The 26,633-nt window shown below is 41.9% G+C and overlaps 1 protein-coding gene across 1 annotated transcript; it reads right to left on the reverse strand.

Moving 5' to 3' along the window:
• Nucleotides 1–1,478: 1,478 nt before the first annotated feature.
• Nucleotides 1,479–26,399, reverse strand: IFT57 (intraflagellar transport 57). The gene is made up of 11 exons (XM_074898815.1): nucleotides 26,185–26,399; nucleotides 23,626–23,788; nucleotides 22,421–22,539; nucleotides 21,420–21,510; nucleotides 12,122–12,190; nucleotides 11,459–11,581; nucleotides 6,734–6,805; nucleotides 6,016–6,147; nucleotides 5,024–5,086; nucleotides 3,135–3,201; nucleotides 1,479–1,911 (listed from the first exon to the last, which is right to left on the reverse strand). Exons 1-11 carry the CDS (start codon nucleotides 26,391–26,393, stop codon nucleotides 1,733–1,735), a joined length of 1,287 nt encoding a protein of 428 aa, XP_074754916.1. The 5' UTR covers nucleotides 26,394–26,399; the 3' UTR covers nucleotides 1,479–1,732.
• Between the last annotated feature and the right edge of the window lie 234 nt (nucleotides 26,400–26,633).

Raw genomic sequence — 26,633 nt, forward strand, 5'->3', positions numbered from 1 at the left:
TATTTACATAAACACCATTTATACAGCACAACATTTGCAATCCAAAAGCGTCAGTGAGCTGCTTTGCAGGCAATGCAAAAGGAGATTGCTTTATCTTAAGCTGAAGTAAACCCACTGTTAAAGTAAATATGCAGTAGCAACACCACCTAACAAAGGGAACATGAATAATAACTTTTCTAATTTAAGCTGTATGTGGGAGAATACAGGTAGGCAGCAAAAGAAGTTGGAAACCGATTTCCAATGTGATTCATAGGGATTTTCAGCAGTTGCTTGCACAGGTAAATTATAATGGTTGACATTCACATACAGCTTTTCACTTATTAAAATCTGATGCGTTTAGCGCTTTTTCTTTTTGGCAAATGAAATACTGAAGCACAACAAAGTTAAGAAACTGTCTCACGGTACTGACTGTGTCAAGTGCCTTGGCTTTCAGACACAGAACTGATCCACTGATTCTGCAAAATACTGCTCACCTTTAAGTGAGGGAAATTAATTGTAAGATGAATAGAATTGCCTACAGAAGTTAGGGGAGGATTTTAATATCACTGGTCTTGTACTGGTATTGTCCATGGCTAATGAACAACGGTAACCAAAAGGATGTACTAGTACTTTAATAAGGTATTTCTTTGTTCCACACTCCTTCATTACCAATAATGACTAGAATCACTCTCTACCTACACATTTACTAAGACAAAGGGAGCTCCCAGTTGCCATTACATTTCCAACCCCTTCCTCCAACATTTTTCATCTCGTTCTGTATTACACAACTAGATTTGGCAACATTTTTCCTTAACAGAGATCAAAACAAGGTGTTCTGACACAAGAACAGAAAAAAAGAATCCCAGTTATGTCCACAGAGCAATACTACATACTATAAATGAAAGAGCACTTGACCCAATGCTAATACAAAGTGACTCTGAAACATGACACATGGGAAAAAAAATTAGAAAACAGTAATTTCCAAACAGTAGTTCCCACATTCTTTGGTTTTATATAGATTTTGTTATCATTGCTTCTGTTAGAGGCAATTTAAAAATAAAAATAATTACAGAAAACATCCATACTGGTCCGTCTAGAGGACCACTCCAAAAAAAAAAAAAAAAAAAAAAAAAGTGAGGAATAGGGTGGTTGTCCTTTCACAAATTTGTACAGGGCTGCCCTAGGAGCGTGCCACTATTATTGAAACATTAGTTTGTTGCTTATTTCATAAACTTCAATTCAAAGCAACAATTTACTTGCAGCTGGTATCAGTTTTGACCCAGCATTTTAGAAAGGGTAATGCTGCATTATTTCAATATCATCAATTAAATACTTTAAACTAAATGTATGTAAATGGCAATAACAGACACTTTAAACTCCTTTCAAGTCCTTTGCAAGCAATTTTCTTTCAGCACTATAGAATATCAAGATTACAGGCTGTCAGTATCATTCCATAGACTTTCACACTATATAACATTCTCCAATGAAGTAGAGACATGTTCATTAATAAGAATTTATTAGTATATTTTGAAGGCATCTGCAGTAAATCTTTACAGCACAAAACTAAATGTGGCTCCATGTTCAGTCCAAAGAGTGCGTGTTACTTCTTAAAAGTGCATGACAAGCATCTTGTTAAAAAGGAAACAAGGAAAAAGAACGTCCGCCTCCTCCAACAAAAAGGAAACCTCTAAACTAACAAAAAAGCAAGTGGTAGAAAACTATTTTGGGCAAACCAAGTCAGCTCCAAAAAGTTTTAATAGGCATCTACTGTGGCTTCTGGAATGACTGTTGCATGCATATCTCTAGTCATATTGGATTTCTCTTTCAGCTCTGACTGGAGTAACGTGTGTTCCATTACACCAATCTGTATGTCCATCTGAACGGTTTCTTGCTTTAGTTTTGTTAAGGCCTGTTTAATCTTCACTAGAGGAGCTGTTCAAAACAAAGACAAACAGTGCAACTCTGTCAGCTACTTAACACAGAAGCATTATTTTTTATAATTCACTCCTTAAAATTGAAGAGTTGAACGAACAAAAGGGCATTTCTACTCTAAAGACATGATTGTACTGATTGCATCATTTTTAACATGCAAGGCACTTTAAAGATAGAAACAGGTGATGACAATTTTGCTGTCTTCTTGACATCTAAGATCTGCATAAAGATGTGCATCAACATTAAGGTAGGTTTGTCAATGATGTGTTTTGTTCAGCTGAAAGCCTCATCTCGATACCTGACTTGGGGTTTGGTAGAGAACTGAAGGCACCTTCAGCAGGAGGTCATGTTACCTGTGAAAACCTATTAAAATGTTTTGTGCCCCATACTTTGTTTCTAATCCCTCACATCCCAATCCTTCCCACTAATATCACCCTAGGGATGCTGATGCATCATATTGCTCCTTATAATTCTGGGCTTTAGATTTCATCCTGACCCTTGGCTGTACTATCATACAGAAAAGGTGTCACGAAGCAGGTTAGTAGCTCCTTCACAGTGAAGCAAGGGTGCACAAAATTTCCTTAAACAGTAACACGACTACTAAAGTAAACTATCTGTAATGGTTACAGTTAAATATGAATACAGCCTGCATATTTAGCCCCACTGTAACATGCATCAATTTATTTCTGCATTCATACTCCTTATATATTTGCAACAAATTGCATTTATGAGCAAAAAACTCAAAAAACAAATCATGAGTCTGAGACAAACTACTTTAAATAGGTAAAGATTAAAAAAGTCCAAACATCAAAACAGCAAAATGCATTTTCTCACTAACTCCAGCCAGCCTTAGTCAGGGAATCTAAGAGATACTGCCAGTAACGATTTCAGTGTAAAAGAGCTTGAACCTGTAACGTGTGAATTTCTTCCAGTGAGCTGATAACTATTCAAAGCAGAGATAAACCCCCTTTTTTTTCCCCTCAATTTTTACAAATAATTTACTGAAGGGGGAAATCCTGGAATCTTTACCTTCTGCAGATTTGGGTAACATTTTCAAAGACGTTTAGACTCCTGACTTTCTCAGACACTTTTAAAAATTTTAATATTGATATTTTAGACCAGTCACTCATTCTGGTCTTTGTTTATTTTTCTTCAATAAAGGACATATTATGTACCTGTCACTGAGAAAACAGGTGTTTGGTTTGAGGCAAAAACATACTTACCACCGTCAGTCATACTGCTTCCTCTCTCTTCCGTTTCCTGCTTTACTCTTTCTAGTACTTCTGTAATCTTAAAATAGATAGTTTTTTTCTTAATTAAACCAGATGAATGTCAAGTTAAAAAAATAAAACAAAAAATATTCTGCTGAGTAACAGTATTAGTTAAAAAAAATGAACTAATCTGAGTTTTATAGGGAGGAACAATTTTTTTCAAACATTAAGAAAATTTTAATTTAACTTTAAATAATTAATGCAAAAATTACAGCCAAAAGAGTAACAAGTTGGCCAAACAGCATGGTGATACTGAGAATCTGTGCATCCCAAACCAATAAAAAAAATGGTGTGAGTGTTGCCGTATAATGATGGGTGGAAGATAGGAAGCAGTATCCCTGCAGACCAAGATTCACCAAATGACCATGTCAGCTGCCCTTCTGGAAGTGTCAGGACTTCAGCAGGTTACAGTGGAAACCCAAGAAATAGCACTGCAGCAAAAAAAGGTGCAGCAGTCAAGCCTGCTGGTGCAGGCAGGGGTACAGGTATGTAAAATGCACGTATGAAGAATGAAAGTGCACTTTAGCACTGGCTGTCTATCCACCAGTTTGCCTTTGTAGGCAAAGAAGAAAAAACAAATATATGATTCTATGGCACAGTCTAGATAATAATTCAGTATTTTTGCCTATGATATAAAAATAGCCCTTCATTAAGGCTTCAATAAGCCTTTTCAGTAACAAAGAAGAAACATCACTGCATTTTATTGCACACCTACAGTGGCACTGGTATTGCCAAGTGGGCTGAGATTTGTTTGCATGCTTGCAAGATCAGTAGTAACATCCAGTGTGTCCAGTTTATCTCAGATAAGCACTGCTGCATCTACATGGTTTCAAGGCTGCCAACCAGTAACATATTCACCGTTATTAACCAGTTAATAACTTACAGAGCACAAACACATTATAAATCTGAAGTGATCATAAGATACTCCCTTTTTCAAACTTACTTCCTTGGGAGTGGAATAGTAAGAAGCTCTAATTCTGCGGAATCCATACACTCAGAAATCTTTGCTAGAAAACTCTCGTTAAAACTACTGTATTACCTACAGCAGTTGGACTAGATGATTGTTGTAGGTCCCTTCCAACTGAACTACTCTATTCTATTCTAAAACATCTCAAACTTGTTTTACAATTTCCAGCACATTCTTATAGTGTGATCTGTTTTATGTGACTATTCCAGACACTTTATCGTCTAATAAGTGAAGTGGGTTTTTCAAACCTAAACAACAGAGTCATTAAAAAAAACAATTTCTGAATTGGACAAAGGGTTGAAATATTTAGAAATAGGCAGCAATTCTAAATGAAATGCCAAGAAACACTCAACACGTTGAGGCAGAGGAGTCTTGGGATTTTTCTTTAAATTTGTCAGAGAACTGATTTAAAGAAAAAAAAAAAAAAAACCAACAGAAAACCAGTTTTAGTTATTAAGATAATTTGACTGGTATGGAAAAGTTACCGTTTAGTCAAATAATGCTTTTAAGTGCTTGGAAGATGAAAATTTGAAATTGTTAATTTTCACTAAAGCTTTTCTTTTTCCAAAGAATTTATGAACATGATTAATCCTCAATAATTCTAAACCACAGAACATTCACTCTCTTTTACAAACTGGGGAAATTAAGAGCTCACAATAGTTTGCCCAAAATTCACAAGTTGAAAATCAATAGCAGCCTGGGTTTAAAGTTTAGGGACTGGACTAGATTGCCTCCACTAAACAAAGAGATGAATCTTTAACAGGAGAAAAATATCATAAAGAACTGGGCTCAAAAAACTACAAACACTAAATTCCAACTCGTTTGAAGATTGTTTTAAAATAAGCAAAAAAAATTATGTGAAGATGTGTTTTACCTCAGAAAGCATTCTAGTCCTTTCAGTTACTCCTCCACTTCCCTCCTGGTACTTCTCTTTAGCCTGGAAAGAAACATTTTTTTTTTTTGCTGTAATGACAAAGCTGAAGAGATGTACGCAGATAGTTCAGAGAGAACACCAAAACTTTCTCTCACACATCCCAACTCCAGAAAATCTCCCACAGAGTCCCAATGATGTTTACATCACTATGCGTATGAGGACAGGCTTGAAACATCAGCCCCTGTAATGACTTTCATTCAAAAATTTAAAGCAGTTTTAAAAATTGTAACAGCCCTAATACATAAAGAATAAGAAGTATGTCTTCTAATCATTTACATGAGGAAATAAACATAAAAGAAATTTGCCAGAATTGAATCTTGAAACCCAGAATACTTCATCAACAGTAAATTATCATCTTGAAGTTTCTTAAAGTTTAACAGTAAGGCAAAAAGAAAGCACAAAGGTCAAATACTGTTAGCCTTATTTTAACATCACGCCCACAAAGAGGAGGGCTAGCCAAATGGCAGCTCATACAGGCCTACTAACTAAGGGATCAAAAAGCTTTTCAAACAGCACTCTATTGGCATAAAAACTAAATGAAGCAAAGAAGTAATCAGAGTGCTTTGTGCACATTAGCACAAGTAATCAATATATGAGATAAGTGCTGGACTGAGACTGTAGTTTTTCCACTCATCACAGATGTGTGAACTTTACAGGGAAAGCAGAACTAGCAATTTACTAACTGCTGAAAATTGGCAACAGATTTACATAATATTCAGGCACAACCCATTTACTTTCCCCTGTAGAATAGTTGAATAAAAATTGCTAGTTTAGCTTAAAAACTATATAATTTGACAGCTAATCAACATTTCCCCTGCTTTATATCCAACAGCAGAATTCACAGATAACTCCTCCAAGTCTTCTTTGCCTTCACCCTCACTTAATAGCAAGTTAATACTAGAGAAGGCAACGACAAAAGATCAGTGCGTTACCTCACTCAGCAGGGCTTGTGCTGAACGGTACTCTTGAACCAAGTGCTCCAACTGATTGTTGATGTACTTTTCCCTGCTATTGATCTTTTCCAGTGTTCTGCTGATTTCATTATGGAGTTTGTCAAGGTAACCCTAGAAAATCATATTCTGTGGGTTGACAGTATACAGATAGTATGCGCACAGTATTAAAATGGTGCTGTAATTAAGAAAGGATATGGAAGCCTACAAGTGAGAGAGAAAAATAGTACAGAAATGCTGTGTTTAGTCAACAAAAAAGTTATTACTAATGTGTTCTGGCTTGCCCACCTCCAAAACACATATTTCAAGCTTTACTGCTTCCACCACTCCCCCCGCCCCCCCCCAATTACAAATGTCAGTGTCAGCATTTGACAGTGGTTTTGGGGTTTTTGTCAGCACTTATTTTCAGGTTGTATTACTGTATTAGTCTATTTTGTCCTCTGTAGTCAGGATGTACTGACAGTAACGCATACATTAATGAACACTAATATCCCTGTTAATACTCACATATACAACGCTTTCCCACAAGATATTTTGCCAGTCCCACTGTCCCTGATCATTATTATTGTAATTTCCCTTTTTAGTTTTACAGCATTAGCACAAATAAAATGAAACCCCTCAATTTAATTCTTAATATATATCAAAGAGAAAATAAAGATGCTGACAGATCAGTGAAATATTCTGCACATACAAGACATACCCTAGTTTCTTTCAAAGAAGATTCAATTCCATCCTTATGCTGATGCATTTGATCTACATGAATCCTCCAATCCTAAAAAAGATGCCACAAAACAAAACATAGGTAAGTAAAAATTTTATCTTTCTCTGGCTACTAAACAAAGGCTGGTATACAAGGCAGGGTCAGTTCTCTTTTATGTTATTACCATGTAATCATTCTGCCACTGCCATGTTCATATCCAGAGGCACTTGCTTGAAGTGACACAATTTATAAATCTCCTGAACATTACGTGTGACACTCTGATCCATAAACAAACAGTGACATCCTCAGAAATACCATAGTAGCTAGGCTTTTTAGAGTCAGATCTTCATGGAACTATTTCTGCTAGAAACCACTCTGGGCACAAATACTGAAAATACTGATTATAGCTGCAGTAGCTCAGCATATTCTTAGACAAAAAGAGCCCTTCAAATGCCCAACCAGTTTCAGACTATCAGATCTTCCCCTTCTACTTAGCCCTTACTATTATCAGAAGAACAGAAGGAAATCAAAGAGGCAGAAATACCTAAACATATTTTTGATAGTGGGACAAAATTAGAAGGGGAAAAATTATTTGCAGCTTCTAGGCCATAGGAAACATACATGGACTCAGGGATGGGGGATGAGAAAAGGTGCTGTTTTAAGGTGTTGATAGGTAGACATCTTTTACTTAGAAATCAATTCCAGTTCCCAAGCTTCCATCACAATTTTTTTCTTTATCAGTGCAAACTTTTTATATCTCCCAGACACAAAGCACAGCTGCAGATACTGTGAGTTCAAAACAAAGAAGAGTAGAGCACTGCAGAATTACTGCTATTCCAGTATTGTTTCTGAACATGCTAAAAAGTATTTCTAAGATTTTTAAGCTTTTGGCATTATGCTGGTCTAGGTGTTTTAAAAAAGTGATGTTGATAAATCTTTATCACTTGAAATCAAACTGTAGAAGACTTTCTTGTAAAATAGGTACTGTAAGGATATGTGGAAGATGACAGCATTTCCTTCAGTAAGATTATCTGATCAAGGACCTTGTCAAAAAGATGCTAAGCAAAACACAAAGGGGCACAAAACTGACCGACAAACAATAATAGAGGCATAACAAGAAATGCATCTGGCCAGTTACACTAACGGGTAAGGGCATGTGGAGTGTGAGAATGTTTGTATCGCTACAATTATCTGATCGAGGACCTTGTTAAAATGGGATGATAAGGAAAAGGGGGAGGAAATAAAACCTGTGGAGACACAGACCTGTCAGACAAACACTAAGGGAGAGGAGGACAAGAAACAAAGCTCCTCAGTCACACTAACTGATGGGCTATCAAGAAACTGCAAGCATCACTTCAGAGAAGGTAAACCTGGCCCTTGCAACTGACAAGAATGCAAATCTAGGGGGTCTGGGTATTTGGGAGGAGAGTTGGTGCAATTATGCGACAGATGAAGCAACATGCAGGGAAAGGGGACGGGGGAGGAACAAAGTGGAGAACAGAGGGTATAAGAGGGGATGGTCACATGTAACACTTGGCAGTCAGTCCACTCGTCTAAGCCCTGTGCCTGATCACTGCAGTCTGTCCTATCTTCTTAATAAATTCTCTTTTAATTAGCCCTCTGTGCAACCTCACTCTCTATCCCGTGCACGTAGGAGTGCTGCAAGGACTAAATGCCAGCTGCTGGTGAGAGGGGATACGGGGCCAGCAACTGGAATCAGAGCAGGGCTGAGCATGTCCCAGGCCTGTTGTGTCTGCAGCCAGAGGGCGGGGGTCTCAATGCCAGCCACAGGAGCAGGTGAGGGTCTTAGCCACCAAGGCAAGATTGGCCTGTATCCCAAAATCCATCTACTGGGAAGGACTAGTGTGAGTAAAGCAAGTGAGGGGCTTGGGGACAGGGAAGTGTTTGCATCTTCCTTAAACCTGCTGCCCATGTGTAAAATTCAACAGCGGACTTAAAACTGAACTAGCTGTCGAGTAGTAGTCCCCAGATCCAGGCCTAGGTATGAGGCCCACAGAAGGTATATGCTGGTATTGAGGGGGACCCACAAATGAAGATTTCCCTTAAGACAAGCACATGAGCGTGTGAATCTGCTTGCTGGCAAGCATCAAGCTGGACTACCAGCAAGTAGAAGAGCAGTGAAACAGTTCAGAGGGCCCAGGATCCAGGCAGGGGTGTTGTCCCAAAATCTGAGGTTTTTTTACCTGGTGTGCAATGAGCTGGAAAACACACAGTTGAGATACTTGTTTAATCCATACTTGCACAGAGATGGGTGCTAGGTAGTAATTCCACAAAGCGAGCACACCGCACACAGGCAAGTGGCATCTTTATAACTTCAAACCACACAAAGACATGTTTAATACAATCATCATTGGTTAGTTTCTTATCAGTTTGTTCCTCATTGGTTATCATCAAACCTCGTCTCAATTTAAAGTTACAGTGTCTTTTTATTATCCTGAGCAACTCAAAGGGTGGGGGTCTTTTCTGAGTAGGAGACTTCTTCTCATCAGGAGGTGTGGTTTTCATATTATAATGAGCTAAAATCATCTGAAGGACAGACCTTGGGCATTCTTTATGGTATCCCTGAGCACATGACCAAGGTTTCATCTGTTTTTATCTCTTTGTTTTTTTCAAGGCTCTACATCTTTGAGCCCATTAACTCTTCCCAAGACCTTGTCCTGTGAAATACTTTTCTGTTTTAACCTTTAACCCTCATCAGTGGGATCTGACAGACAGGACTATGCTGATAGTTGAGGGATCCATGAATGTGCATGCGCTCGTGAATCTAGAGAGAAGGGGGTGTGTGCTTTCACTACTGAACATCAATCTTAATTAGCTGAGGAGGAGGAAGGGATTGTCTATACTTATATTTTATGGGAGTCCTACAAGTGCTGTTGAAGACAGGGCCTTGTTTACAGCAGGTTGTGTAGCTGGCCATGTCTGGGTCCTTTGTGTGTCTGTGCAGGTCCCCAGGCACATGGGTCTGGGCTGCAGCACCTGAGCAAGAAGAATTCCCAATCCCAGAGCTCCTGGAGGATAACAGTCACTGATAATGTACAAGGACAAACCAAATCCTGGCTTAAACCAGCTGCACACTTAAATATGTGCCACCCTTCAATCACAGGCATTTTCATCATTTGCACAGCCGAGCATCTCCAACAGCTGTTCAGCCCATGAGGTTCACCCCCTGCTACAACTGTGCTGCTGCCCACTATTCTCTTCTGGAATGAAACAAAGGCTAGTAGAGAAAATGTGCTTATGTTGGGTTTTATGTTTGCAGCAGACTCAAGATCTTTTGTTGGTCTGGTAACAATTGTTCACAATTTGCCAAACGTTGGAGTTTAAATAAAACCAACAACAAACACACAAACACACATACACCCCTACAACCCCTGCCAGGACTTTACAAAGTTCTGGTTTCTAATGCCATTGATTATACCTTTAACCCTCTCTGGGCACTACATTTACATGCACAGCTTAGGAAACATAATATGACACTTTTCTTCTAGAACGAAAAAAGTGTGAACACTTCCCTCCAGTTATTTCTGAAAGCATGAAAGCACAGAAGCTAGAAAAAGAAAAATCCTGGTTTTATGTACATTTTGACATATACCTTAAAGCCAAGAGATCGTGCATTAAACTGGAAGCTAGTAAACCTCAGTTCCTACAGTGGCTTTAATTTTCCATGTATGTCTTCATGAAGTTTTGATTTCTTACTGTGAGAATCAAGTATCATGTTCTTTGTAACAGATGGGCTTGCTGAGTATCACAGAAAGGTGGCTCAAACCAGGCAGTTCTTCACACAGAAGAATGCAGTATAGTGCAAGACAGGCAAGCAATTGAGCAGATAGTTGAGAGTTTAGCCTATTTTTGGCAAGACAGTTATCTTTCACTGAATTCTGTATCACTGCTGCAGATTGCTCCAACACCCCAACTAGCTGGGTCACTGCAAATGAGCAATTTCAATACCACACTGATACAAGCTCCTAGAAAGAATGCTTATGGCAATGCCAGGAATAGGTCCTAGGTTTGGACTTGTCAAAGACAGATGTCTACTTCTAAGCTGCTAGACTCATTGAAATAGATTATGGAGAGAAATATACATTTCTAAGAAATTATGAATTTCATCTTGAGGTAGTTATCTGGACAGGTAAGTAAAACCAGTCAAAAATACTTCTTTTTGCTAAACATAAGGAGAGCACATGACGACTAGGATCAGAGATACAGACCTACTTTACTGACATGTAAAGTTCAGCAAGATGAATTCCATACAATCAGCCTTTCATGTTGTTGACAGAGGGAACAGCTGAAAGGTAAGTTCATCAGCTCTCTTCCAGGAAGCAGTTTTAATAGCTGCTAAACTAAGGGTATAATTTTTCATAAGTGTGAATACATTAGAATCGTTTAACAATTTAAGAAGTTTCTACCTGTCTATCTTTCTACCACACAAATGTATGGTAATAAACATATTGTAATAAGGTGTCCTGTAAGTAACAAAAAAATTATTCTTATACAATATTGGAAAAAAAACCTACTGAAAATTATTACTTCTAGGGTCAAAGTGACAAAGGTTCAGACAAGATAGCACTGGAGATCCCATTATTCACAATTCTAGGCAAGACGAAAGAAAAAAATTGTAAAATGTAAACAAAAAAAAGTAAACAACATCGATTGAAATCACACTTTAATCACCATATGTACACATGCAAATCCATTTTTGCATACCTTATTGTCAGTCCTGACCGTAACTTTCAGCTGTGGAAGCACACGTTCCACTTCCAGATTCCACTCTGCTGCATCTGTTGTGGACTGTAAAATCTCTTCTTGCTTTGCAGTGTCATTCATGTCCTGTGTAAAAATCACAGAGTTTATATAGGAAGTGCCATCATTATGCACAGTAAAAACTGTTAGAAATCATGTTACAATGGCTTACAGTGTTCATATTAAAAAAACCATTTAAGTCCAGAATGATCTAGACTACAGATTTCTTTAATGGCTTTCTCTGAATTCATAAAGATTATGAATTAAAATAAATAGATCTTCTCACCATATTTAAAATTGAAAATAATTAAATGTATATAATAGGAAATTATAATACATTCCAGAAGTAGCAGGGGCGGAATTAAAATATAATCAAGACACTAACACCACGTTTCCCTAAAAGTCTCTGCAAAAATTTCTTGCAAATGTTTCCAGCAACCTTGTAGTGATATCAATTTAGAAACTGTCTGCATATTTTTCTTTTCATATAAACTGATTCATTTCAGTTATAATGTTTTTTTAAAAGTTTAGACTATACAAGGATTTTCAGACTTAAATCCAACAGAAATAAATTGCTGGTACAGATGTAAAAATGTCTCAAGAGACGACTGATGGGTAACAACTTACCGATCTGTACGTTTGTGCCTTTAGAACATTCAGGTCAATAAAATTTTCTTCATTGTCTGACTCTTCTTCCTTAAGGAGAGTTGCAAAGTAAGACCTCAGTAAGTACTGCACAATCTTTCTCCATAATTTTATTTTGCAGGAGCACAGGACAAGGAGTATTAAATTGGGTATTTCTGAACAAAACAAGACATGGAGAATTTGATCATGGAGCCTGTGTGTACTTAAAATCTTATGAGGAGACACAATATTTGGGACAAGCCGAGAGATTAAGGCTACCCCACACTTTCCTCAGGGTGCCACAGTATTTAAAAACTACACCAACCAACGAAAAAAACCCCAAAACCTAAGCCCTCTCTCATCAAATGAGCCATTATCAATAGTTGTATGGTAATTGTAATTTCTTCTGTACTTCCTAAAGCTTTGCATTAAAAATAAAACCAAACCAAAATAAAAAACAAACCACAAGACCTGAATGTAGTTTTCAAGTTGTTGTTTGTACTACATATTTGGAGTTGCAGAATGATGACACATTTTAAGGGCACAGAATGATACGGTTCAAATTGATTTGTTTTCTTGCCCATGACACTACACACTGGGCTGACGTTTTTATAGAATTCTCTATTATAGTCTCAAAGTTGCATTCCTCAGTGACCATGATCAACTCAGAGCCCATTACTGGATAATTAAAGTCAAAGATGCTTTTTCTGTGCATTATGCTCCATTTATCTATACTGATTCTCACCTGCCATTTTATCACCCATGCATTTCACACTTATACACCTTGTCCTTCTGTAGCTCTTCTGATAGCCATCTTTTCCACCAAAGTCAAATTTCATCATCCATCTCCTTTCTAGACAAATCATGAAAGCTGCCTTGGTCTTGGTGTAGAACCCTTCAAGACTCAGTGAAAATCTGAGATCTTATTTCTCTACCTTACCTAGTTTTTAACTAACAGGAACCACTTTATTTTTTTCTGGCTTGTTTGGCCCCAGTTCCCTGAATACTTGCAAGAATTAATCGTGACTAGATTGGGATTGTCTTTTGTTAAATGGACAATACATATTTGTGCAGCACTTATAAGAACATATTACAACTCTACCATAACAATGAGTAGTTATTAGAACTGAGAATCCAAACTGTGCAGATCTCCTTGCACACCCAGCCTCAATGGCTACTGTTGGCTACCCAGTTCTCCAAGATTTACAGAACTTAGGCTTGTCTCTGTCAGCCTCATCAATTTTATTCAGAAAAATCAAAACCAGAACAATCAATGAACCTCATCGTTACCATTTAATTACTGCAAATACTGCTAAATTTAATTATGGATACAGCTAATACATCCAGGACATAGCAATATATTGGCAGCAAAAATGGACTGTGGAAAAAAATTTACATCAGCATATAATTAATCCCTGTAGAAACATTAGGGGCTCTAAAAAGTGATTGTCCACTTGGTATAAACCTAGCTCAATGGTTTTATTAACACACAAATTCAGAAAAGCTAATAGAACATGTCAGTTGCGAAAATCATGGCCTAAGATACTACCTGAGAGCGAATCCAGAGGTTCTTTGAAGGATTTCAACTGTATTTTAGTTAACTGTTTCTTCCCCACTTCCCAATTTAAACAGCTTAGACCTTAACAAGACATAGAAAAGAGCAGACAGCTGACTGTTTTCATATTTAAAGCTTTTAGCCAACAGCTTACATTTCTGAGTCTGGTCAAACATGCAATACAGAATGTCTCTTATTCTTCTCAGAATTACTCAAGACTTTTTCTGTGAAGACTTCAAAGATGACAAAAATGCAACCAGACATCCACATCACAGTATCTGCATTTTGTATGAAAATTAAGAATATAAGTTTGGAATTTTTCTTGGCTAATAAAAATGAGAAAAATATCACAGTACTTAGGAAAACTGTGAGAAGAGGAAGAATAGAAGCAAACTGTTAGATTCCTGTCAACTATTGTGGCATATAAATTGGGACTAAAATCAGAACCATATGATAACATTACTGACACTCTATTTCTAACTTTTATGACCTTTAACTTTTCCCAAGCACTTGAAAAACGTGAACATAAAAATGGCATAGTTGTGGCACTTTCCATCAAGTATTGCTGCGCCTTAACACTCCAGAAAATTGTTTTCTCCTCAAGTAATTTACTGACGCTGCAAGTGAGCACTTCCAGGCTCACAGCTTTCAGTATTTTGATCTACACTTATTTTGCACAGAATCAACAGCTTTTGGAGAAATCAGATGACAAACTAACTTTTTGTGATTTTCTCTTTGTCTTCAGCTAACTTCCCTCTCCAGAAAAATCTCGTTTAAGTCAGCAGTAAAGACTCACTTCGAGGAGAGTGACAGAGGCCTGTGAAAATGACAATGTCTTGGGATCCCATTATGCTACCAGTTTACAGTGAGATTCCAACTCTCATAAAAAGAATCTTCTGAGAAAGTCAATCAACATGAAACAACTTCTGTTCAACATCTATCCATCAGTAAGTCCTAAAAGCATATTTGAACTTACAAGTGAATTTCATAGACTGTTTCAGAGACATGACAACTTCACTGTAATTGTTATAGCTAAAAATCAGAAATAAATAAAACAGTTGATCCTCAAAGATTGCCATGTTGTTGGTAAAAGGTATTTCAAAGCACACAGAAAGCCTTACTCTGCAGTCAGATGATGGGCATTCCCTTCATGGACTATACAGCAATGAGCTGCCATGACCTTTGTCTAGAGAAGCAATTCTACAACTTTACTTAGGCCTTTGTTGGTGTCTTTAAACAAATAATTTGTTTCCATTTGTTCTTTTCCATCTACTCTGTTCCCAAATCTTCAGACCAACTAAGTACCAAAATTACTGTTTCCTATTTGCAGTGAAATCTGAGTGAGCACTCTATTAATTAAGTGCTGGGCAGATTTTAACCAAATACTACCCAATTCTGTAAACAGAGATTGAAGTTTCATTTAAGATCAACAGCTTGTATCAGTAGAAAACAAACAATCCTGAATCTGTGCAATGTCAGATTCCTCTTCACTTTACATTAACTATAAGTGCACATATGAACATATGCTCTATATGCTCTGTCCCGAAGAGTTAAAGACCTTATCTGAAAGGAAACAAAAAACTCGACAGGGAAGCTGACTAGGCAGGAATGGAGATTGTCCTGGTTCAGCTAGGATAGGGTTAAGCTTCCCCAACAGAGAGAGAGGGGGAAGGGATCTCCAGCCGGGTTATTCATACCATGCTGGTGTCAGGTCCAGGGGCGGAACCTTTTTCACCTCGCTCCTTGGCGGCTCGGTGGCGGGAATCCTTTGTCCGTAAACCAGCTATTGGTATTCCTCTGTATATCTTTTATCTTGTTCACTGTTATTGCTGTTTATTGTTATTATCATTGCTACTGTTGTTGTTCAGATTGTTCTATCACTCTGTTGTATTAAATTCCTTGTTACTTTAGCGCGGGTCTGTGCCTAAGTTCCAGCCCGACCGGCCGCGGGTGTGGGAGGGACAACGGCAACGTGCTCTCCGATTCCGGCAGGGGTTAAACCTGCACATTAAAAATTGGCGCCCAATGTGGGGCAGACCCTGACCAGAGTGTGATAGAGCAATCTGTTGGGGGTAATCTTTCTGTTTGTATTCGTGTTTATTTGATGAGAAAATGTTTGCAATGCTGGCCCATTTGCTTGCGCGGTGGGGCTGGATTAACCCTTATATCCAGTGTATAATCCCAGTGGTGGTGTTTGTTATCAGTGGAAGATGTGCAAAGGGTCTTATGTTGTTATACTGGCTATTGACTGCTTATAATGCCTTTCTATCGCTGTGCGTGGGGGTGGGCCGGTACCTGTTTGCCGTTTGGGCTTTTGTTAGGGGTACCACCCCTGTTGCGGGTGAGCCAGGGGAAGAGATCCTCTCAGGTTTGGGGAGTTTCAATTATCCTTGGAGCCTGCAGGCCAGTGTGATTGTGGCACTATGCCTTCTGAATGCCTGCCAGATCTTGTTTTGGGCCATGCGGCACTTCTCTAACAATAGCAGTGCCCGGAAACCTGCCCCGAGGTCAGATAATAGTGAGTGGCAAGGGGTGTGGGAAAAGATGGGCAAAGGCCCGAGTCAGTGGGCACCCCCAATGCTTTGGAACTTCACTCCTGAGCAAATGCAGAGCCCTGAGAAGTTGATGGAGTGCTTAGAAAGGGTGTGTTACCAAACTGGCAAAACCCAGGAGACACAAATTGCTGCAATGTGTTGGGGACTTGCCCATGCATACCGTGTCCTCTTTAATACCACCCGCTGCCCTCAAAGGGAGGAAAAGGCCACACAAACAATATCTGAACCGGGGGCACAAGCAGAGCCAGTCTCAGTCACCTCCACCAGCACACAGACTGAGCCAGAGAGCCAGGCAGTGCCAGTGTCAGTCGCCCCAATACAGAAAACAAAGTATACCAGAAAGTCTGTTCGCAGAGTGAGGGATGAGGATGAGCCAGGCCCATCAGGGGAACAGGAGGAAGGACCAGAGGTGACTGTCCGATCTCTGTCCCCGACTGAGCTGCAAGATATGCGAAGAGATTTCGGCCGCCTGGGAGGCGAGCAGATTTGCACCTTGCTGCTCTGATGCTGGGACAATGGAGCCAGTGCTTTTGAGATGGAGGGGAGAGAGGGCAGGCAGCTGGGATCTTTGGCCAAGGATGCTGGCATTGATAGGCAAATAGGGAAACAGACTCAAACCCTCAGCCTCTGGAAGCAACTCCTGCTCAGTGTAAGGGAGAGGTACCCCTACAAGGATGATATCCTATGTCAGCTAAGCAAATGGACCAGCATTGAGACAGGCATTCAGAACCTCAGGGAACTGGCTGTGTTTGAGATGATCTATGGTGATCTGAATGATGAGCAGTCACTCATGGACCCAGATCAGGCCCCCTGCACACACCTGATGTGGCGAAAGTTCCTGAAGAATGCACCAGAAGCACACTCGAAAGCACTGGCAATAGTGTCCTGATGGACAGACACCCACACTCTAACAGTGGATGGAGTGGTTGGCAAGCTCCGGCAATATGAGGGAAATCTCCCTTCATCCCAACATTCCTGGGTCTCAGCTGTGGAGGAACTGTCTCAGAGGGTCCAGAAAATGGAAAAGGACATGTCCTACATTCCATCTGCACGGGCTGATGTCTCAGCCATTAGAAGTAAACGTTTCCCCACCCAAGAGAAAGGCAGCAGAAGGTACACACCACGAGGCACCCTGTGGTTTTTCCTCTGCGACCATGGAGAAAACATGAGGAGGTGGGATGGACAGACCACTGCCGCCCTAGCTGCACGAGTAGAGCAGCTGAAAGGGAAGACCATCACAAAAGGGGAGTCCTCCAAGAGGAGCGCAGCTCCAGTGTCCAGTCAGAAATCCCCCAGGCAGAACAGAATGGTGAATGTTATGTCTGACCCTCTTGAGGGGACCAGTAAATCATTCTTGCAAGAAGTGAGTGATGGTGAGCAGGATTAGAGGGGCCCTGCCTCCAGCCAGGTGGAAGAAAGGGATAATCAGATTTACTGGACAGTGTGGATCCGATGGCCTGGCACATCAGACCCACAAGAGTACAAGGCTTTGATGGACACTGGTGCACAGTGCACCCTGATGCCATCGAGCTACAGTGGGGTTGAATCCATTTGCATCTCTGGAGTGACAGGGGGATCCCAGCAGCTGACCCTATTGGAAGCTGAAGTGAGCCTGACTGGGAAGGACTGGCACAAGCACCCCATTGTGACTGGCCCAGATGCCCCGTGCATCCTGGGCATAGACTATCTCAGGAGAGGGTACTTCAAAGACCCAAAAGGGTACTGGTGGGCTTTTGGTGTAGCTGCCCTGGAGGAGGTTGAACAGCTGTCCACCCTACCCGGCCTCTCAGAGGATCCCTCAGTGCTGGGGCAGCTTAAGGTTGAGGAGCAGTGAGTGCCAATTGCTACCAGAATGTGCACCGGCAGCAGTACTGCACCAACTGAGACTCCCTGGTCCCCATCCATCAGCTGATCCGTCAACTAGAAAGCCAGAAGGTGATCAGCAAAACTCACTCACCCTTCAACAGCCCTATATGGCCAGTGAGAAAGCCTAATGGCGAACGGAGGCTAACTGTGGACTACCGTGGCCTGAATGAAGCTACGCCAGCAATGAGTGCTGCAGTGCTGGACATGATAGATCTCCAGTATGAACTGGAGTCGAAGGCAGCCAAGTGGTACGCCACGACTGACATTGCTAATGAGTTCTTCTCCATTCCGATAGCGCCAGAGTGCAGGCCACAGTTTGCGTTCACTTGGAGAGGCATCCAGTACACCTGGAATCGATTGCCCCAGGGGTGGAACCACAGCTCCACCATTCGCCATGGACTGGTCCATACTGCACTGGAGAAAGGTGGGGCTCCAGAACACCTGCAGTATATGGATGACATCATTGTGTGGGGGAACACAGCCGAGGAAGTCTTTGAGAAAGGGAAGAAAATCATTGAGATCCTCCTGAAGGCCGGCTTTGCCATTAAGCAAAAGAAATTTAAAGGGCCTGCAAGGGAAATTCAATTCCTAGGAATAAAATGGCAAGATGGACGTCACCACATCCCAATGGAGGTGATAAACAAGATAACAGCCATGGCCCCACCAACCTCTAAAAAGGAGACTCAGTCTTTCCTGGGCGCTGTGGGGTTCTGGAGGATGCAAATCCCAAACTACAGCCTGATTGTGAGCCCTCTCTACCATGTAACCCGCAAGAAGAACGATTTTGAATGGGGCCCTGAGCAACAACAATCCTTTGAACAGATTAAACAGGAGATTGCCCAAGCAGGAGCCCTCAGGCCAGTCCAGGAAGGGCAGGAGGTTATGGACATGCTCTACACCGCAGCCGGGGAGAATGGCCCTACCTGGAGCCTCTGGCAGAGAGCACCTGGGGAGACCCGAGGCCGACCTCTAGGCTTTTGGAGCCGGGGATACAAAGGCTCTGAAGCTAATTATACACCAACTGAGAAGGAGATACTGGCAGCGTACGAAGGAGTTTGGGCTGCCTCAGAAGTGGTCGGCACTGAAACACAGCTCCTCCTGGCACCCCGACTGCCGGTGCTGGGGTGGATGTTCAAAGGAAAGGCCTCCTCCATGCATCATGCAACCGATGCCACGTGGAGTAAATGGGTCGCACTGATAACACAACGGGCTTGAATAGGGAACCCCAGCCGCTCAGGGATACTAGAGGCGATCACGAACTGGCCAGAGAGCAAAGATTCCGGGATGTCACCAGAACAGGAGGTGACACGTGCTAAGGAGGCCCCACCATATAATGAGCTGCCGGATGAGGAGAAGCGATATGCCCTGTTCACTGATGGGTCTTGTTGCATTGTGGGAAAACATCGACGGTGGAAGGCTGCTGTGTGGAGTCCCACACGACGGGTCAATGAAGCTGCTGAGGGACAGGGTGAATCCAGCCAATTTGCAGAGGTGAAAGCCGTTCAGCTGGCTTTGTATATTGCTGAGCGGGAAAAGTGGCCGAGGCTCTACCTCTACACCGACTCGTGGGCAGTGGCGAATACGCTGTGGAAATGGCTGCAGCAATGGAAGCAGAACAACTGGCAACATAAGGGTAAAACCGTCTGGGCTGCTGAATCATGGCAGGACATTGCAGCCTGTGTGGAAAACCTCGCTGTGAAGGTGCGCCATGTGGATGCCCATGTACCCAAGAGTCGGGCCACTGATGAACATCGACACAACCAGCAGGCAGACCAAGCTGCTCAGATTAGAGTGGCTCAGGTGGACTTGGACTGGCAGCGCAAAGGTGAACTGTTCATAGCCCATGAGACCTCAGGCCACCAAGGTAGAGATGCAACATACAGGTGGGCTCGAGATCGAGGGGTGGACCTCACCACTGACACCATTGCAGAGATCATCCACAGATGTGAGACGTGTGCCACAATCAAACATGCCAAGCGGGTGAAGCCCCAGCGAAATGGAGAGCGATGGCTGAAATATAGATATGGAGAGGCCTGGCAGATCAACTACATCACACTGCCACAGACCCGCCACAGGAAGCGCCACGTGCTCACAATGGTGGAAGTAACCACTGGATGGTTGGAAACTTACCCAGCACCCCACGCCACCGCCCAAAACACCATCCTGGGCCTTGAAACCCAAGTCCTGTGGCGACACGGCACCCCAGAGAGAATTGAGTCAGACAACGGGACCCACTTCCGTAACAACCTCATAAGTGCCTGGGCAGAAGAACACGGCACCGAGTGGGTCTACCATATCCCCTACCACGCACCAGCCTCTGGGAAGATCGAGCGCTACAATGGACTGTTAAAAACCACATTGAAAGCACTGGGAGGTGGGACCTTCAAAGACTGGGACATGCATCTAGCAAAGGCCACCTGGCTAGTCAACACAAGAGGGTCTGCCAGTCGAGCTGGCCCGGCTCAGTCGAAACCTCCACGTGCTGTAGATGGGGATAAAGTCCCTGTGGTGCGCATGAGGAATATATTGGGAAAAATGGTCTGGTTTAGTCCTGCGCCAGGCAAAGGTAAAGGCAAACCCATCCACGGGACTGCTTTTGCCCAAGGACCTGAGTGCACATGGTGGGTGATGCAGGACAATGGAGAGGTCCGATGCGTACCACAGGGGGACTTGATTCTGGGTGAGAACATGCCATGAAATTATGCTGTGTCTGTGTAAATTATTACTTTGCTATTATTAACTGCTAAATGGCAGCTGGACATGACGCAGATGGTATAGAATAAAGAGGTGGATTATGTCCTGGTTCAGCTAGGATAGAGTTAAGCTTCCCCAACAGAGAGAGAGGGGGAAGGGATCTCCAGCCGGGTTATTCATACCATGCTGGCGTCAGGTCCAGGGGCGGAACCTTTTTCACCTTGCTCCTTGGCGGCTCGGTGGCGGGAATCCTTTGTCCGTAAACCAGTTATTGGTATTCCTCTGTATATCTTTTATCTTGTTCACTGTTATTGCTGTTTATTGTTATTATCATTGCTACTGTTGTTGTTCAGATTGTTCTATCACTCTGTTGTATTAAATTCCTTGTTACTTTAGCGCGGGTCTGTGCCTAAGTTCCAGCCCGACCGGCCGCGGGTGTGGGAGGGACAACGGCAACGTGCTCTCTGATTCCGGCAGGGGTTAAACCTGTTCAGAGATGCAGGAAAAAAGGGCAACTGAACAGCTAACCGAAAAGACTTCTAAAACAAAGCCAAACAAAATGAGCAGTGAGTGAAAATTTCCTCATAGCTGGCCAATACTAATATAATCAAAACAAGTCAGGTGAACCTACCGCAACATCCTCTTCCAGTTTATTAAGTGTTAATTCTGCATCATCTTCTGTTATTTCTTCTTCTTCTAGCTCTTCTGTTGGATATGCTGGCCTGAAATTAGTTCAAAGAGCTTTTAAACATAGTAAATCGAAGTCTTTCTGTAAATTGCTCCTAAGCAAAGCAAAGCATTTCATTAGAAGTATGGATGATGTGGAACATGACTGGACAGCAATTAGTGTCTCACACATTTAAACAAATAAAATTAACACTCAGCCATAAAAGTCTTTGTGTACCTTGGACTGTCTTAAAAGCAAGGATTACTTATTATGCCAAGAAGTACAGTACATCTGGGGAGTAAATTTGGATTTGTTTTCTCTTTTGGTCTAACCCTCTTAAAATTCAAGTGCAAGTCACCAGAGACTTACTTTCAGCTTACAGTGGAATTTATGTACTAAACAGAAGTAACGGTAAAATATTTCCAAGGTAGAAATTACTTTGCTATATCCATTTCAAAAACCATCAGAAGGAAGGAATAAAGAACACTTTTTAAGTAATGTTCATATACTTGAAATTATCTGTCATTTAATTTCTCCTAAAATTTCCTTTGGATTAAATACTCAAAATACTGGAGCCTATTTGCAGCATGATCACATACTGTGCACACCTCCAACTGAAGAGGTCAATAATTTAGCTATTGATTAATAGGCTTTAAAAGGACATTAAATGTTTCAACTCAACTGTCAGATTAACAGTTATGCATAGGAAAATGACCAAAAAAAAAAGGTCACCAGTCATAGTCATAATGGTCCAAATTCATCCTTACTGGTAACAGACTAAATTGTGTGAAATTGCATTAGGAATTAATTGGTCCCACTGCTTCAAGCCTAGTTGAATTTTGCATCTTGTGAAACATCAAGTAACACATTTTCAGTCAGTACTATGGTTGGTCTTTACAATTGCAACTTACATTTGTTTGCTGGAAAACAATGCATAAAGAAGGATGCTTAGAAGTATACTATACCTTTTCCAGCTAAAGTCAGTGTATTTCAAGGCTTCTTCAGCTAAACAATCAAGAACATAACACACTTGCTCTCCATAACCTGCCTTTAATTTTGAGGGAGGAAAATCCACAGGCCTTCCCTAAAATAGAGAGATATGCTGTTTACTAATGACTACTCATCAATTCCAGTTTCCTCTCATGGAGGTGACAAGATTTTTTACACTAAAACCAAAGTGCCCACTGTGTATGGAGATTTTACTAACGTTAATTCATATTCTCCCCCTTCCTCCAATCAGGCAACAGAAGGGAAGACCCAAGGAATAGATGCAGTGTAGAACTTAAAAGCACCTCATAAGAGGATACTTATAGGGCACAGAAGAATCAGAAGCTGCAAGGAAGCCAGATGGTCAAGCACACAAGTGACATGCTGGCAAGGTAAGAACAGCTACGGAGAAACTCAGGTACTGAGATTTAATGACCAGCTTTTTAACATTGCCTTGTTTGTTCCAGATTTTATTTATAAAATATTTTATGTATATTTAATGTTATCCTGCAGAATAAACATCTTAATTTGTTATGGTTTAACTCCTTTGGAGAATAGTGTTCTTATTGCCATTCACAGCTGTGCCACAGATGATCTTATCAGAAGTATGATCTCCCATAAGATCATACTTCCTGTAAGTCAATATACTTTCCTGATCTTCAGGGTTTTTTATAGAAAAAAACCCACAATAGTTCCTGGCAGTTTATGCAACCTTTTACTCCTTAACAAAGAACATGAAGAAAACGTGAACACAATTCTAAACCATTTCCTTCACTATGAATTATACCACCGACTTCTGCAGGAGTGGGATCACAAACACTGTGTAAACTTCCCAGATAAAATCTTTATAAATTATTATTTACATTATCATTACCATAAATGAGCAACATATGTGGCACTGCCATGAAGTAAGCCCGATTTAATCCATTTTACAGATTGTGAAACAAAACTAATTGGAATCATATATAACATTGTAAGACCATTTCCATAGTGCCAAAAAATTAGCAAGTTGGTACAGACCATATAAACTTGCAATTAACTAATTAACATCGTACACACTTATAGATAGGAAAAATCTGTCCAGTCCTTGTGAACATAATCAGACAGGAGAGCAAGTGTGTAATTTCTGAAGTGACGCCTATGCTTGAAATACACTTGGGAAAACAGCATGTTCAACACTTACAAACGATCGCAATTCTGAGAGCACATTTGATATTATTGCATTGGGGTCATCGTATTCCTGTGGCTGCTCAAAGGGATGTCCCGCTTTAGTGATCAGCCAAGCTGCAAGCGTGCAAAACATAAAGAACTGCTCACCAGGATTAGTGGGCAGAGCGAAGTAGTGCCTGTTTAAAAAGGGGAGAAAATGGTAAACATTTTGAGGTCCTGAAGCTCATACAGCATTATAAACCAGCAAGGCCAGAAAGGAGTTTCCTTAATTTTCTTAATGAGTGACCCATCTGAACTAAATTCAAGTTGTCTAGTTTCACACACAACTGCAGTAGACTAAGTTTTCTACACGCAGCTCATGCATTTCCTGCTTTGAGTAAGCTATTAACATTAGATTTCCAAGGAATCAAATGGAAACTGGGTACTCCTCTCTCCTGCCAACAGGATTATACAGCTTCAGTTAAACACCACCAAATCAACCTTTCCACATAAACCCAAGTTCCTCCTCTTATTTACCTGAGCAGTTTCAAATCATGATGAGCTCAATTCTGTTCCCATTTAATTTTAGGGATGCAGAATCCATTCCATCACTTTATAAAATACCACCACTGACTAATTAAGAGCCTATGCAATTGATTCATTCAAATGTCCCTTGTATTCCATAAAATACCTAAAAGCTCAAAAGAATCAAAAGTCAAAGATCCACAATTGTCAATAACTGACCATAAACATCCTAAGATTTTGCTACATCTCAGACATTTTTCACAGGGCAAGTGATTTACAGTGCAAGACAAAATTTAAATTCGAAAAACATCCTCTGACTAGATTAGCAAAAGTCATTAATAACTACTGTCAACATCACACAGCAAACAGCCCACTTCAAAAACAAACAAAAAAAGATCCATTGCTAAAGCTTTTATACCTTTACCCATGATATTGGAAGCCAGGATCGATTTGTCTCACCATTCATCTACTTTAGAACACATTATAAAATGCTTTAAAAGTGCATATTGCTCTGCATTAAAGGGAGTTTAGACAAATAGCACCAAGAAAGGTATCTGTATTTGGGCATATGATTATGCCTCTTTAAACTTAAATAAATAAATAAACAAATTTTGCATCAAGTGACTGCATGAAGACTTGAATGGCACTTTCTTGAGGAGGGAAGAACAAATTTACTGAAGCCTCATTACCTAAACAGACGTGTCCTCTTTCTCCATATCATACTCATCCATGCTATACCACAGTAACCTCATTTCCCGTTGTCTTCTGAATGCCCCCCAATACTCTTGTCAACAGCAATACATCCAGCTCCTTTTACTCCAGAGTTCCCCAACCTCTTTCCCTTCCCATATTCCTCAAGAGTGGCAAAAGGCTGGCATACCTAAACCAGTGTGTAAGTCAGGTCAGGAGCATATTTTTGAAATGATCATTCCATCCATCCTTATGTAGAGTGCTTTGGGTCACTTTAAAGAGCAAGGTACGCAAAGTGGATCTATTTTGGATCACACTAAATTAAAAGATGTGGTCCTAATGAGAATTCAGTCCATAAAATCAGACCACAGTTAGTCCCCCCCAAATATAAACCGTGTACATGCTATAGACTCGGAACCAAACTCTTCCCCTTACCATGTCTTAGCTGCTCGCTAAGGTGGACAAAGGTTTGCTTCCTTGCTCTAAGTATACTGATGGTCAGACAGCTGGATAAAAACAGCTTGCAGCCATGAAGCTCATATTTGAGCCTCCTTCCCAACATGAGGATAATTTGTTCTCTGTTTTGGACTATGTTTTGCCCCCCCTGTCTAACTGTTAATTACAGAAAGCTTAACTGTGTGACATGCTGCTGTGGAGCCTGGTTGAAACTGATGGATTGATTTGAGAGTTATTTGGGCAGGTGGATGTTGGGAGTATATACTGGTCGTGTTTCTCACGTTTAGTCTCCCACCATAATTTAAAAATATAATAATTTGTTACATGTGAAACAAGTATGTATTAGAGTTGAAAAAACAGACTTAAAAACAATGGGTCCAAACTCCCTTCAAATACCCCGCAAAGAGTTACTCTGAATCCAAGAAATTCATTTAGGGTAGAATTGTTTTTTGCACGGATTGACTGGCAAATATTCAAACTCGAGTTACCTACTGGGGGCAGGGAAGGTCAAGTGACTCCTTACTTATCACATCTCGGCCTTTAGAGGCACTTCTCGTTTTGAAACCGCCAAAACCACCGGGGGAGCCGCGAAGGGACTGTTTTTCACTCGACGCAGACACCTTGCCAGCCGGAAGCCGGCCTTCTCGCCCGACCCCCGGACCACAGCGGCGTACCCGCCCGCGGGGATGTCCTCCCGCCAGCTCTCCGGCTTCGCGCCCAGCAGCGCACACCCGCCGTGCAGCCCCGGCGCCCCTCGCCGCACCCGCGGCCGCTCACGCGGGGAGCTTCCTACCAACGCGGCGCCACCCCCTGCCCTCAGCCAAGCGAACGCGTAACGGGCGAAGCCGCCACCGCCCTCCCCGGGGCCTTCCGCGGCCCCGGGCGCCGTCGCCAGCCGCCCAGCGGGGCGGGCGAGAGGCACCTGGAGAGCGGCCGCATGTTGTGGCGCCGCAGCGCCTCCTCCTCGTAGCTCAACAGCTTCAGCTTGTCCAGCAGCTCCTCCATCAGCACGAACATGTGATAGGCCGCGCCCGGGCCCCGCTCCGCCGCCAGCCCCTCCTCGTCCCGCTCCCGCTGTCCCGCCGCCGCCCCGCGCCGGCTCCCGCCGCCGCCCGCGGCCTCCTCCGCCATCTTAGACTGCCGCCGCCCGTCACCGAGGCAACTGGCGCTACCAATCCCTGCCTACCTCGGCGTCGACACCCACCTCCTGCCCCAATCACACGCGCCTCAGGCGCCGAGAAGGCGCTCCTGTCCAGCGCGAACCACCAATGGCGACGAGCCATGCCACGTCAACACCCAATCACCGCGCTCCGGAGGCGGGACAGCGACGGGGACCGCCTCACCCTAGCCCTCGGTGCCGAGTGCCGCCCC

This window comes from Athene noctua, chromosome 1 (assembly GCF_965140245.1).
Source record: "Athene noctua chromosome 1, bAthNoc1.hap1.1, whole genome shotgun sequence".
NCBI lineage: Eukaryota > Metazoa > Chordata > Aves > Strigiformes > Strigidae > Athene > Athene noctua.